This window comes from Acanthaster planci, linkage group LG14, assembly GCF_054643075.1.
Source record: "Acanthaster planci isolate LZ-2023a linkage group LG14, COTS_SCS, whole genome shotgun sequence".
NCBI lineage: Eukaryota > Metazoa > Echinodermata > Asteroidea > Valvatida > Acanthasteridae > Acanthaster > Acanthaster planci.
Window position 1 is genome coordinate 716,432 of NC_141790.1, and position 14,475 is coordinate 730,906.

At 43.7% G+C, this 14,475-nt stretch overlaps 1 protein-coding gene across 1 annotated transcript; it reads right to left on the minus strand.

Annotated features, from left to right (window-relative positions):
* Positions 1-2,422: 2,422 nt before the first annotated feature.
* Positions 2,423-11,782, minus strand: LOC110977895 (beta-crystallin B2-like). The gene is made up of 7 exons (XM_022232426.2): positions 11,506-11,782; positions 10,807-10,854; positions 8,315-8,436; positions 7,643-7,769; positions 6,964-7,106; positions 6,530-6,656; positions 2,423-6,040 (listed from the first exon to the last, which is right to left on the minus strand). Exons 2-7 carry the CDS (start codon positions 10,816-10,818, stop codon positions 5,528-5,530), a joined length of 1,044 nt encoding a protein of 347 aa, XP_022088118.2. The 5' UTR covers positions 10,819-10,854; positions 11,506-11,782; the 3' UTR covers positions 2,423-5,527.
* Between the last annotated feature and the right edge of the window lie 2,693 nt (positions 11,783-14,475).

The following is a 14,475-nucleotide window of genomic DNA, read 5'->3' on the forward strand; positions in this document are numbered from 1 at the left end:
TTTCTCTGCGGTCATGCCTTCAGTGTTGAAGACTGAGTAAGTTTTTAGGGGGGGGGAAATTACAGACTTTGTTATTTCCTCTTATTAAATTAACTTGTTACACTAACTTGGCAAATGAATAAGCGTGTTATCTCTGCCCCTTGTTATACCTTCATGATTATACCCATTCAGTTCTGAAGTCATTTGTTGATCAAAAATGCAAGGTGTCAAAATTTGTGCAAAGTTATATCACACGGTTGATTTAATTCACCAGCACAAAATAAACTGAGTATTAAAAGATGTGGTCGAGAAGTAACTAATATCTATTATCCTGAAAACAAAATCAAAACACAGATGAGTTAATTCATGTTCTTTACAGATTTGAATTTATCGAACTGTGTACATCATTTCCACGTTCTGAAACTTTCCTCGTTCTATGAATTAATTGCCTCATTTCAAGAACCAAAAATTAAACTCATCAAGTAAAAAAAACACATTTAAATTAACAGTGACCTGGACAAAATTGTTTCGATTGTAAATCCAAGAGACAAATCAAAAGCCTCCGTACTCTGTGATGTCGAAAAAGATACAAGAGGCTTCAGCAAATTCCTCTGTGCATTCTTCTTCATCCTCAATACACAGCAGTACACCAAAGCGTCCTACACCAGCCGTCGTCCCAAAATACGTTCCTGCCAAAGATCCCAGCAAATATGTTTTGGGCGGTGTGGATGATCCTGTGCGGGATGTTGATGACTATAAAAGAGCTCTCAGTCGAGTGGCATCCCGAGCAGCATCAAAGCCTGAAGCAATGGGGCGAATGCTGTGTTCATTGCTCTTGAAAAAGGAGTTTTCGGAAGGTGAACTTGCTTGTAAAAATGTGTTGTGGGGTTGGGAACCCCCCCTTTATTTTTTAAAAACACCACCTCCCTCATCCTTCTTGGAACCACATTTGCATTTTATGTTTATTGCAGTCAGTGGTGTGCACTGCTGTTTCAGGTGCAGTGCCACACTCTCTCATGAAACAGTTGTTGGGCACATGTGGCAGGAAATGATGTCACTTCCTGGGAGACACTGGAGGGTTGTGTGGTGGCCTTTGTTCTAGGGTCATTCTAACCCAAGACTCCAGTGAGTGCAGAACATTGACCACTACACCAAGCCAAATCAGTGTCTCCTTGTCCTTGTTTTACAGGTATGTTGCATTTCTTACATTCTACCTATTTACCCTAACGACAGATCATGGAAGTGCTGACAGGGAACATGTGTTGCTTTTAACTACATGTATAATGTAAAGCTATTTAAAACTGATGTTAGAGCCTGGTAAGTTTTAAGTCCTTTGTCTTTAAGAAAGCACATGGTCATAGTGTTGCAGAACATGGGGTCAATTAACTTTCTTCCCCGAGACCTGACTGAATTTTGCCAGTTGGAAATACTGCGTGATTTATCTTGTACGAAGACACGTGTATTGAACTGAGAATGCTAGATTTTTGAGAACAAGTTTCGGCAGTACTGTTTGACTTATAGATATTGCTCCCAGGCATTTATGGAGAACGGCATTCTCAACTTTTACTTTGTAATTGTAAAGAGTAACTACTTTTCCCAGGCCCATATGTTCCTTTTGTTGAAACAGGTATTTCTTTGGGGACTTAACCCCCCTTTTTGGCTAGTTTTGTACAATTGCTTATAAGGGCCAGTTTGCACTGATATATTCCTTGAGTACATGTGGCATGTGCCATAGAGTTAGAGCACAGCATAGGAAAGCACTCATGCATAACTAAGTAGTGAGTCACCCTTGGACTGAAGATAAGGATAGGCCCAGTATCGATTTAGTGATGGAATCGATTATGTCTATGGCGAAGTGAGCCAGAATCGATATTTTTATCGATACCAGAATCGACGTTTCAGTCATGTGTTTTAAGTATTTAAGTTTGAGTAAAAGGCACTTAGAAATCATAGATGGACATGTTAGTCTGTAGAACAAGCCTCGTGTATATATAGCAGATTGCCTATTTAATTATTCTGTTAGCCAAATAGTTTTCGGACTGAGTTCCTGATTTTTGTTGTAATTATCGGCGATTTGCGTGATGTCATTCTAACCCAAGACTCCAGTGAGTGCAGAACATTGACCACTACACCAAGCCAAATCAGTGTCTCCTTGTCCTTGTTTTACAGTTTTCATCAACTATTAATGTACACCTTGTAGCGGCTAGTCCCGTGGCCGTGGGGGTGCAACAAATGGTACCGGTAAAACGAGAGATCCCCTATCTAAGAAAATCCTGAATATTCCCAAGCTTGACGACAGCATAATGCGGGCTATTTTTCGTCAAGCAAGACTCCAATTTCCTGAGTTTCAGGACAACCCCACAGACAGCCGATGCCCAACCGGTCAACTCCTTAATGATGCATGCAACACATTCGCCAGAAAATGACCAACAACACAAAATGATTGGCGAATGCATGCATTTACTGTACACTGACTGAAACACCATGGTATGAGTTTTGGAGTGTGCAAATCACGCATTAAAGGGCTAATCTTTAATTTGTCACATTTATGTAATACTTAATAATTTCATGCTCCTTAAATCTCAGGAAACCTGAATATTTTAGATTATTAAAATCTTAGTTAACATTGTGAAATCCCAAAGACGCCTTGTTGACTTCTTACTTACAAGTTCTTTTCCTTGTTTAATGCATGTAGCTCTTTTATTAAGGTTGCATATTAAGGTTGACACAAATGGTTTCCATAATTCTGTCCAAGATCATTATGCACTATTCACTTTAACTTTTTGAAAGGTTCCCCACACCAGAATTGTCTGATCATAAAGTTAACAACATATTTGACATCAACATTCTCTACCCAACCTTCCTTATATTATGCCAAGATTTCTTTTCCTAATGAAAAGATATCGAGATTGTTTGAGATGCAAATTACAGGGCATATTGTTCATGACCTTTTGTACAGTAATATCGCCAGATTGAATGCAAATAAAGTTACAAGAGCCTGAAGGAGTACCAAGGCTTCTCAGCCAGATAAAAAATAAGCTTTGCATTCTTTAAAAAGGTCAAAGTATATTTATTTCAAGTGATACAGATAGAGCAGTTTCTTCGGCAAAGTCACTTTCAAGATTGATTCAACACTTTCAAAGTGGAGAAGGAATATTGAATGAATATGTAAGGTGCTAAATTAACACAAGAAGTGTTTGATTTAAGACATTTCAAATCCTGGAATTCAACCCTTTCAAGGGGAGGAGGGCTTTAGCGAGTTGGTGAGTTTGTGCAAGTTGGAGAAAGACCGCAAGGAAATCGACAGTTTGGACAGTGCACGTTCCCTCCGTCATTAGATGATTCAACATTTGAAACATGGACGGACATAAAGAATTAAAACTGGTGCTGGAACCTCACATTTTTTCCTTTTTTTTAAAAGGTGGGCGTGGCCGTTTTTATTTCCAAGAATGTGTTGCTAACAGACCTCTCTGTTGTAACCGCTTGGTGACGGTGCTTTGATCCCTTCACCAGAGTTTCATATGGAGAAGGTAGCGCCCTCTACAGACTTTGGAACCCAACGGCTGTTCAAGTATACATTCTGCCTTGTTTTAGGGCTCAGCCACCTGATCTAACCATACCCACCGCTGTCAATAAACGAGACCTTGACAGCAAATTGCCAACGGTATTATACGATCGCAGGATGTGATATTGGGGCCACGTTTGCGAGACTAAACTCTGTAATACGTTGAAGGGAGCGCTTTACCTTTGAATAAAACAAACCTTAACGCGACAGATTTGGGCAGTAAATGAAACAGCCTTTCATACAAAGGCCTTGCCCGAAACCGGCGCTTCCACTGGCTACGGCTCTTGTCTACGCGTCTCCACGCATTTACAATGGAGTGAAGACCTAGACCTAGCTCTAGACGCCAGATTCGGATGCAGCCAAAGCTTCATCAAATACACAGCGCAAATCATCTCGACCTAACTTCTGTTGCCGTTCCTCATGTGTACCCACTACCCCACAAAATGACTCTGAGCCTGTTACATAATTAATTAGGTTGCCGATTGTATGCATCATCGGCACGCATTGAACAGTTGCATCCTGCCTCATACGTCTCGAGAATTAACAGCGGCTCATGGACAGTTGGATAGGGCGGGGCTGCTCAAATATATGTTGTTCTTGTAGATAATATAAAAGTACGTCAACGCCACTTTTTTTGCGGCGCCAGATTTCGGTTTCCGTGGTTATTAATCCCCCAAAAGCAAAATTGGATGCCCTGTGAAGCAAGATGGCGTCCCTGTGGCGTACAAGTCTCGCAGTAAGTCTGCAGTCGATGATAATGATGTTTTTTATCGGCAAGGGGCGAGGCTTTCTTCTATATCACCCATACTACAGTTATATATAGGGGTGAACCTCTATAGTCAAAGTGCAAATCAGATGAGGAAAAAGGCACCCAGCTTGGAAAACAAATTAAGATCCAGTTATTGATTTGATCGTGAAATTTTTTTCCCGCTATGACGTTTTGGTCAAATAAAGAGACATTTTATTGTTAGAAAACTAAGGAATGCAGGAAAAGGCAATACAGTAATGTGCACACAATGATCGAAAGAATCTGTTTTGGAAATGCGTTTTCATATTTTTGGTTTATCGCCATTCATTAAAACGCTGCGCTGAACAGGGTCAATTTTTTCCTGTCAATGCTCAAAGTGCGTCATTCGCTGATTATGTAGTTGTGCTGCACAGGGCCTATTTTTTATGCTCATCGCATCAAGGTGCTCGTTTCGAGATCACTTCGTTATAACCACAAAAATATGACCCCCCCGAACACAAGGAAACTACTCAGACAGCTGCCTACAGCTCAGAAACACGTAAGAGAGACCAACCATTGATATAAGACAGGCCCAGGCTTTCCCAGGCTTTCCAAGGCTTGCCCAGGCACTTTCTTTGTCAATAATCCCTTATCAGCACATGGCTGAGATATTTGCATATAATCCCTATGGGAGTTGGCCGGAGGCAGGCTATGGCAAAGAATTACTTTGAAGGAAGTCCCCATGTTATTGAAGGTGACTAAACTAGGCTGTTCAGCATCTACAGAGGTACAAATTAACAGGAGGTTTTTACATTTGGCCGAAATCTTTTCTTAATTACGTAATTAGAAAAAAATGGATCCCCTGTGTGGCAAATCTGCTCTACGCAGGGTCGGTGAACGCTTTATAAAGTCAAGCTGTTACTTGTAATAAATGAGGGAGAGCACAAGAAAGTTGACGCACGCATAAAACCAGATTCATCACCCCCTTTTGAACATGTCAAAACTTGGATTAAATATCGCCCCTATTGAGGGCAAGCTGTGTCCAATTTCCTTGGCTGAGGCCAGTAATAGCACGTGTGCATATGAAAGTCGTTTATAGTAACGGCTGCAGCCAATTCCATAGATGTGTGTGTTGTTGGCAATCGCATCTCAAAGAAGTCGGACGTGGGTTAACTAATCTGCCGCAAATGTAGAAATCTATTCTTTCTGAGAAAAAAGGCTTAATCCGAAAGGCTGCTTGTGTACTACCGATGGTTTCACAGCGATATCTCCTTGTAATCCACGTGCAAGTTGTAGCTCTGCGTGCCGTGGTAGGTCCCCACCTCCTCCCATCGCTTGTTGCCCTTCTGCATCACGGCCGAGAAGGGCACGTCGATCTTCCCCTGCTGGATCCGGACCTGCACGCGGAGCAGGGTCTTGGCCTTGACCGAGGTCGGGAGGTTGAAGCTCCATTCATCCGACTGCGTGTTGTCCTCGCCCCCGCTCTGGCCGACGGCGAAGGTGTTGGACAGGCCCAGGGTGATCTCCCCGTCGGCGATGACCGGCACGCCGGTGCGGAAGGTGGTGCCGGCCTTGACGACGGTGGTGTTCTTCCAGTTCCAACGGTAGGTTTTGGTGGTGGTCAGGGTGCGGGTGGTGCGCCAGGAGGCGGCCTGGTCGGAGCTGGTGTCGTTGCACTGGGACAAGTTGACCAGGCTCATGCAGGTGGAGTCGAGGCAACCCCGGTCAATGTGGAACTCCATGCTCAGTATCTCGGTGGGGAAATACGGCTGCAAACGAAAGAAACAGTTCAAAAAGGATTGAATTCCGGCAGACAAAATCAAGGCTGACCACTAAAACTGCAGGCATGTCCAAGCGACGACTATAAATTTGTTCAGGAACTTTGCCTGACACCGAAAACATTTAATTGTGCACACGCTACCGGGGAATATATAGTCCACAAGTCAAGAAATGGTCGTCGCTTTACCATGCCCTACTGGCGACAGAATGGAAAGGCGCATGCGGTGAATTGCTCGATCAGCATAATACGCACATCAAACTCAACTAACAGGTGCTTCAAAAACAACACACAGGTTTTTGAATGAAAAAAGACCCATTGTCCAATAGTCAATAGGAAAGCCAGTTGGCCGTGATTCTTTCAAAGACCCACATTTAGCCCAATATCCAGCTACGTTCCTGGCTGGCCCCGACGGCCTGTCTTTTAATTAACCCCCCCAATCCAATCTGCTGCATTCAATCTTGCACTCGATTAGACGTACTTCTCTGATCGGTCGGAGCGAGGATATTTGATCGTCAGCGCCCCTCCAGTGGTCATAGTGTGGGTAGAACCCTTCCGTTACCACGAACTGCTTCCCTCGGTAGCGGGTCTTCTGATATAGAACCCATCTACAGCAAAAGTGGTTGCCAGGAGACGATAATTCAGACAAGGACATATTGTGTGTAAGTGTGTAAGAGCGTAAATCAGTGTAAATCCTACAAAAACCACAAGGTATCATTGTTCACTTGTGATACAATTATCCCTATCGCCACTGGATAAATGGTAAACATTTACACTTTGTAATAATGTTACCGCAAAAAGTTGCGCGGTAAAAGTTTGGTAACATTTAGTTGTCCACACTCCCAAATAGTTCATGCACTTTCTGAAGAAAACGCATCTCATTTTAGAACGTCCTGGAATCGGTCTTAACCTCACATTCCACTCTTGACTCTAAGCGATGAGGCTTCGTCGTCAAACTTGTAGTACTTGAGGTTCTCGATGGCGTATGTGAAGCTGACGGCCCTTCCGCCGTAGTTCGTGTGCTGGTACAGCACTATCTGCGGTGTCTCGCCGACATCCTGCCGATTGTACGGAGACAAGTAATCGAGAGACGGGAGATGGAAAAGTTGCACTCATCGTGGACAGTTTTGTGGTCGTGTCGATCACGAGTGCACACATAATCAAACCTAGCCCTAAAAAGGCAGCACAAGTCCTTCACAGGACCGTGAAGTCTGAATTAAAGTCAGAGTGTTTTCAGATGGATAGACACAAGAGGGCGCCTTTCTTGTTTATCCCATGTAATTCGGTTACCCTATTTGAGTTACTTCATCACACTACATCACTTTTCACTTTTTCTCGAGAAAATCTCCCCCAATCGCCTGTTATTTTCTGTGTGCTGTAGCCTTTTTTATAACAAACTCAGACAGGTCAGGCGAAGAGTTTCAAAAGCAGACTTTTTAGTAAGTTAAATATCATTGGCGATTAGACAGACTTCATTTATTTGCAAATAAATTCTGACTTGTCTGAGTTTATAGGTGTAGATAGCAATGAAGACTGCGCATCATGAAAGTTTGGTTGCTATGCCTGCTAGAAAGAAGAAAAAGCCACTTCTTACCAGATTCAGCTTTTTCAACGAGGACAGTTCATCTCTGGAGCCGTGCCAAGAGCGCCAGTTATCAAATTCACCCTCCTCCAGAACGTACTGCCGACCACTGAAGTACGGATCCTCATAGCCAACCCACCTATACACAAAATAATGTCAATGACACGCAACTACCTGCATGACCTTGTTTCATGTAGTAAGCCTCCGTAAGACAAAGAGGGCGCTGTGGGTGACAGCAAAAATAGCTCAGTCGCAACTGCTTGTTCATTCTGTAAACGTTTGAGACGGTGAAAATCAGTTGCAGATGCTTGGTGTTTGAGCGAAATGAACTATTTTCCTAATTTTGTGGACGTTAAAATAGCAAAAAAAGATAACTACCTTTATTAAGGATTTTAGGCCTGGAGTGTCACTTTTGAGATTAATTCGAGGAAATTCAGCCCAACGTCTACGATGGATGCAAAGTGCCAACGGGAAGACAGCAACATCGAGATCATAGTCTGGTTCCAAAACCTGACGCAGGTCAGGTGGCTTAACTATTTCATGTCACCTGACCAATCTGAGAGAAATTTATCCCCGCATAGAACACCCTTGGAATTATTATTTGCTAATGTTGCAAGCTGTAGTGATCAAGTCCATTTTTCTATGCTCAGATATTTGCGAGGGTTAACAAGTTGTTTTACTTACACGCTACCAACAACCTTGAGGGAAGACACCCTGTTACTAAAACCAATAGAACTCAGATCGGTGATGTCTTTGGTAACCTCTCGGGAAGCCCCTCGAAATTCTGTGTCCTGGTAAAGAATTATCTGTTAAAGGAAACTCTTCGTTATCGCACTTGTCTCATTCAATTCAACTCGATTCCAGTGCATTTCAGGGGCGGCGACTGACCGGAAAAGGGTCGTCGTTTGCGAGGCCCACATTCTTAAGGGGAGATCGACTGGCACTAGTGACCAAACCATACCAGTCTGAAGGTGTTTCTCTTCGACACCTTAATAACCCCCTGTTGTCCGTAGTTCGCTAATCACCTGTCATAAATTATTTGGCCTAACGTTGGAACCGTTGGTTGTATCCCCTGCCTACAATACTTGCATAAATCGCCGTCATTTGATTGGTGGATCGTGAATTACGTCACTGAAGTCTTCGTTCAATCGTCCCTCCATGCAAGTCATGACATCGTAGCTGACCAATCAGGCATGCGTTATTATAGTATTGCGCCCTCGCATGGGTAATACGTTTGTGGTTTTTCATTATCATTCGTGCGAGGGGCTTTTTATCGCGACGCTAGCCGAATTCGTGACCTACACTGTAAAAAATGCACATAAAGTTTAAACACATTTCTAAGCCCTTCACACGTTTCACAGAGACATGGTTGGATATTTTACACTGAAATACGTCAAGGAATGGATTAAATACTTAACATAATTCACCAAGCTGAACTTGTATGCACCAGCGTGCGGCATTTAAAAACGATCCTAAACGAATTTGCTAAATGAGGCCCGTTTCAAACGTCGTGCTTATGCCGTGTCGAATACAATGCAGGTTTACATTCTGGTATTCGGAACGGCATAAGCGCGAAGTTTGAAACCAAGTTGGCTTGGCAAATAGTTAATCCCATTCATGAATACCTATTTAGCTACAGAGTCTAGAGCAGTCAGTAATAGATTGATAACGATTTTGTTGCAGACTTTTACTTTCGTTTTGTAAATTCCTTACGCAATTTGTCCGCAAGAATCTCCTTTTATGGACTTGGCTCGCGCTTGGCGAGCCGCACGCACGTAGACTCTTGGCCAATCAGAATCGATTAATTAAAGACTTGCATCCAGGCACCACCGCGTAATTTACGCAGCGGACATTATCACTTCTCAGCGGGCATTATGAAATGTTAATACACAGTGAAGTTGCATTTGTTGAATAGGGAGATCGTCTGAGGTATTTATGAATCTGGGTTATACATGTTCAACGTGTTTAACTGTAAACGCTGTTCTTACAATGAACTTCCAACTTGAACCAAGACTGATAAAGCTGCTTGCTCGTTAATTCAATGTTAAATCACTCAACATCCTTTCGTTTACCAACACTGTATATCCAGGGAATTATGGGCCCCCGAGCTGGACCTAGAGTAGCCTTTGATCAAGGCGCCCGCGGCGAAATTTATAGTCGCTCATGAGCGAGGAGCTGGAGGAGATTAGTTTAAGCACCAAAACCAACGCACGAAGAAAGACTACACGATGAACCACACCCCCTCAACACCTTTGGAGTACTGCCCCGGCCCCATGTAGCTGATGTTTTTCTTTACATTTGCTACCGTTTGGGTAGAAGATACGATATAATGCGTATGCATAGGTCTCTACCAATCAAAATGATCGCCTCGGTGGCGCATGTAATAAATTATTCATCATTACGATGGCGTGCGTATTCAACACGGCGTCCTTTCCGGCAGTGGTGTAAGCTCTAGAAGACAATCTCTACCAGAATTGCCTCAAACATGCAGCACCGAAGCTTGGGATTCAAATCGACAAATGGAAACCACAGCAAATGTTGGCCGTGAAGGCTGTTCTGGAGGGTTGAGACGTTTTTGTCAATCTTCCAACTGGATATGGCAAGAATTTCAAATACCAGGCCGCACCGATGTGCTAAGACTTCACGAATGTAAGGGCCAAGACATATATACCCGGTCTACTTAGCCCCCCTAACACGATACGTTCAGAGAAATGTGAATAAGTCATAATATTAGTATATTGAATAATTCAGATTACCACTGGAAACAAAGCTCTAAAGGCTCTTGCGGCGGCACGCACAGTCGTCCACGACACACACAGCTCGGCTACTGCATGCAGGGCTTGCATGCAGTTCGTTGTGTGGTCTTGACCATCCATTTCGCCGCGGGCGCCTTGATCAAAGGCTAGACCAAGAGATGACGCGGGCGATTTTCCGAGCTACGGAGGCTCCTGTGTTAATTTAAGAAATTCACTTCGCTGGTTACGAACGACGACCAGATGCATGCACTGCGTGCGCATCACTACCAACAAAATGAATACTCCCGCGGCTAGCATGTTTTTTTACCGATTAGGGGGTGCTTCTGCTATAAATGTGGGTAACTTCGTGCATAATGTCAGAACCCAGCGGACAGGTGAAGTCACGTACGAGAGAAATGCGCAGATCAAAGGTTAACTCACCTTTGCCGCCATTATGCGGGCTGCACGTTTCACACTGATTCTGATTGGCTGAAGAGAAAGAGGAAGAATACGTGCATTTTATTGCATCTAGTTACAAAGCTAAAGGTTAAGGAACAGCTGCTTTTCCATGCATGCGTATCAAAATGGACAACAAGCTCTGCATTAATTATATATATGTATATGCATGCCGACGGTCCCAACCACATACGTTGTCGACAGTCTCCACTAATTTTTCGACCGAAAGGCTTTGATTACAACTTCGAATAAAGTAGTAGTTAGGCTGAGTGAGTCGGTGCTGGATTGATGAAACACAAAAAGGGAAATGGTGGCAAGGCACCAATCAAGTTCTCAAAAATGTCACAAATCAACCTCGGTCCAAGTAAATCGTCGACCTTTTACTTGTATGTGCATTCCAGTCGCAAGAATTTCGGCCGCCCAGGCATAGGTGAGATCTTACCCCAATTGTGGGACCATCGTATAGAAATATCAACACCCAGTTGAGTACCGGCAACCTGCACCCTCTTTCTCACAGTTGACTAGTCACTCTCAAAGCTCACGGAAAACCTCGTGTTTGATTAGAGTTATTCGTTTTATAGTGATAATGGTTATAATCAAGTGAAGCCAAGGTTAATTGGGACTTGCAGTTACTGGCCTCCTGAAAAACCAAGTACAATATTATCAGTGAGAAACAAAACTTACCCGAGAATCAAGGAGCTGGGTGTGGAGTGAGTGAAGGCGTTTTGTTACACCATCAGCGATCCGATCGTTCCCTTTTTAAAAGTTCCTGCCAGCTTCCAACGACGTGCCAAACCGCACGTAGGCAGCACTAATGCCGAGACATTTTATGGTACTACAGTTCCAGACATAATGAGCTTAGTAACCAGGAAAGAAAAAAAAACACATTTCCTGGAGCCACTCGTGGCATGCAAGGGGATAGAAACGTGGCCGCTTGGCCTGGTGTACCGTAAACATGTAAGACATCGAGTGATCAGGCTTACCCGGCAAAGTATACCCTGAGCGTTTCGCCAGGAACGAGTTCCCATATTAGTTTGCCATTTTTAAAGGGGTCCTGCAATCCTTCTTTAGGCTCCCGTTTTCCTGCAATCCCTGTATAGGCTCAGTTTTCCTATTGCTAATGGCAGGGGCGTTGTCCTAACCTTTATTCTATGCAGAATGCAGATTCGCATTTCATAGGGAAACATTAAGACTGCTACATTTGCATGTATCCTCAGACGCCCCCACCAGCATAAACGACATAACCCAGTAACATGGGGGGGGGGTGTGGAAACGGAAATAAGAAACACAGACGCAGTGCATTCCTATCCTTTCTCCGGAAGTCAACATTCCGTTGCTGTATGTATGACCTATGACCTCATGTCACAGACCGTGTGGCTGGCAGACATGTCCTATCCTCGGAGGTCGCACTCCATTTTACGCAGGGTCTTCGTGGCCCCGGTACTGACTGCGAAAATGCTGCGCGATGCCGTACGGGGACAAAAGGGTAGTTTCATGGCCAGTTGTTTGAGAGCCCCGCTCCTTTTGAGAATTCTCTCATAAAAGGATTTATTTCGCTTAAAACTTGACGGTTCACTGAGGGGAAAAAGAGCAACGAAGGGTACCGGAGTGAATAGTAATGAACAGCACTTCCCCGTAACGTTTTCCACTGGCGCAATTTCATGGCACTAATAATTATAAGCCATTCGTAGATTTAAACATACATGTAATCGACATGGTCGTTCTTGTATGTAGTCACCCTGTACCCTGAACGTGTTGGATCCTTAACTGTTGTAAACGTACAGAATGATTTGCAAAACTTCGACCCGGGATTACAAACACTTGAGAGAAGTTCTTTACCCCTTGACACAATCGTCACTTCATTGTTCCGCCCGTATCTTTACTTTCAAGAGGGTTATTGCCTTTTTTTCTCCGCTGATAAATTTTCCATTCACTATGCACGTGAATGTGCATGTACTGCGCGTGTACACAGCACACGCATGTATTACCGACACGTTGAATCCGTCGGAGAGTGGCGTACGGACGTCCCTTCGCTACAGCTACGGTATGTAATGCGCTGTGCGTGTACACGTGCAGCGACCATGGATCGACCGTTTCATAAACGGTCGATTCATGGTCGGGCTCACGCACACGAACCACTGCGCGTGTGATGCATATCCGTTGATCACGTATGGGATAGTGCTGTTAATTCACGCGCAGTGGTTCGTGTGTGTGAACCCCGTTCCGTCTCCAGGACAAGTTGCAAAGCATTTTTTTTTCACATTTTCTCCGACACTCAATCACAGGGTTTTGTTTGTTATCGTGCCGGATCTTAATTGTTTTTCTGGTTATGTCTTGCTGTCCTTTGAAACCATTCTGACACGCTGTTCTTGCAAAATATTGGCCCCAGAAAGACGGTGCCGAATGTTAATTTTTAACCGACATGATTTTGTGTAATGAACGCTGGTCAACATGTATGGACACAGACGTAGACCAGGGTGGAATCGCATTGCAAGTTAAATTTCAGTGAGATCGGATTCATGGCCGAAATATGGGTAAATTTCACATATCCTGTGGGAAAACCCGGCTCCTTTGTCAGGAAAAAAAAAACATTTTTGACAAATTACGGCATAAATTGAATTTTCGAGTCGGAGGGGAGGTGTGTTTCATTCCTAAAAAATCTGTCTGTCGGGTTGACGAACTTTGGTTTGATCAAAGCAACCAGTACACATACCAAAGGTAGATCCTTGGGTCTGGGATCATACCACTCCTCAAGGGGGTGGGCGTGTGAAAGGTAACCCAAATCAAATTTGAAAGTCTATTCTGCTTTCCTTTCTTTCTAAAGTGTGTAAAAGCCCTCACAGCCTACACCTCAGAAAGACCACAAATCGCCAAAATTTATAGAAAGATGCACATTCGTTTTTACTCCTAAAGAGAGTATTAGCACGTTTGGCCTTCCAACAAGCAAGATTGTTCTTTCACCTTCGTGTAAAGACTGAACTTAAAGCAAGTGACCTTTGGACATATGTTTTTGATCTCAAAATCTGCAATGTCTTAATTTTGCCCCACTCTTGTCGTAGTATGTTCACAAACATTCACATGCTTACAGATATTACGAATCGGGTCAAGGGCACGGTTCGCCAACGCGATGTATGACGGCCCAGTGTTGACGTTGACGCAATGTCGGTGTTCAACCTCTGCATGCATTGTTGGCGTTTTGGTATAAGAGAGTCTGGCATGATCGGTTGCGAGGGGCTGTTGGAATGGAGGTTTAACACCAAAGGAATGTCAGATATTTTGGAAATGTTGAACAACTTCAGCTTGTTGTGATACTGCACTAAAGGTGCAGCCAGTTCAAGCGGATCTTCAGCTCCAAAACCCCGGCCCATTCAGGCAAGAAAGAAACCTGTTTAATAAAAAGACGGACCTGATTACATTTTCTGAGACTGAAGGAATGTGTGTTTCATTCGTAAAAATTTGTCAAGGTTGACTAACTGTGGCTTGTTCTAATTCATCTATGAGCCCCGAGCTCCAACAAGAGAAGGCGTAATTTTCCTGGCAACAGAGGCTCCAACCGATGAGAAAGTCCTTCTGCTCAAGACAGACACCCACACCAAGAGTAAAGGGAGGGGGTATATCCCCTCACAAAAAGAGGGGGGGGGTTGAAAAATAACG

What these genes read in the sequence shown, in the direction of transcription:
- LOC110977895 (XM_022232426.2), bottom strand. An exon ending in CGTTGAAAAAGCTGAATCTG is followed by an intron (nt 7,107 to 7,642) that starts GTAAGAAGTGGC and finishes TACAATCGGCAG; the next exon opens with GATGTCGGCGAGACACCGCA. An exon ending in CTTAGAGTCAAGAGTGGAAT is followed by an intron (nt 6,657 to 6,963) that starts GTGAGGTTAAGA and finishes CTTTTGCTGTAG; the next exon opens with ATGGGTTCTATATCAGAAGA.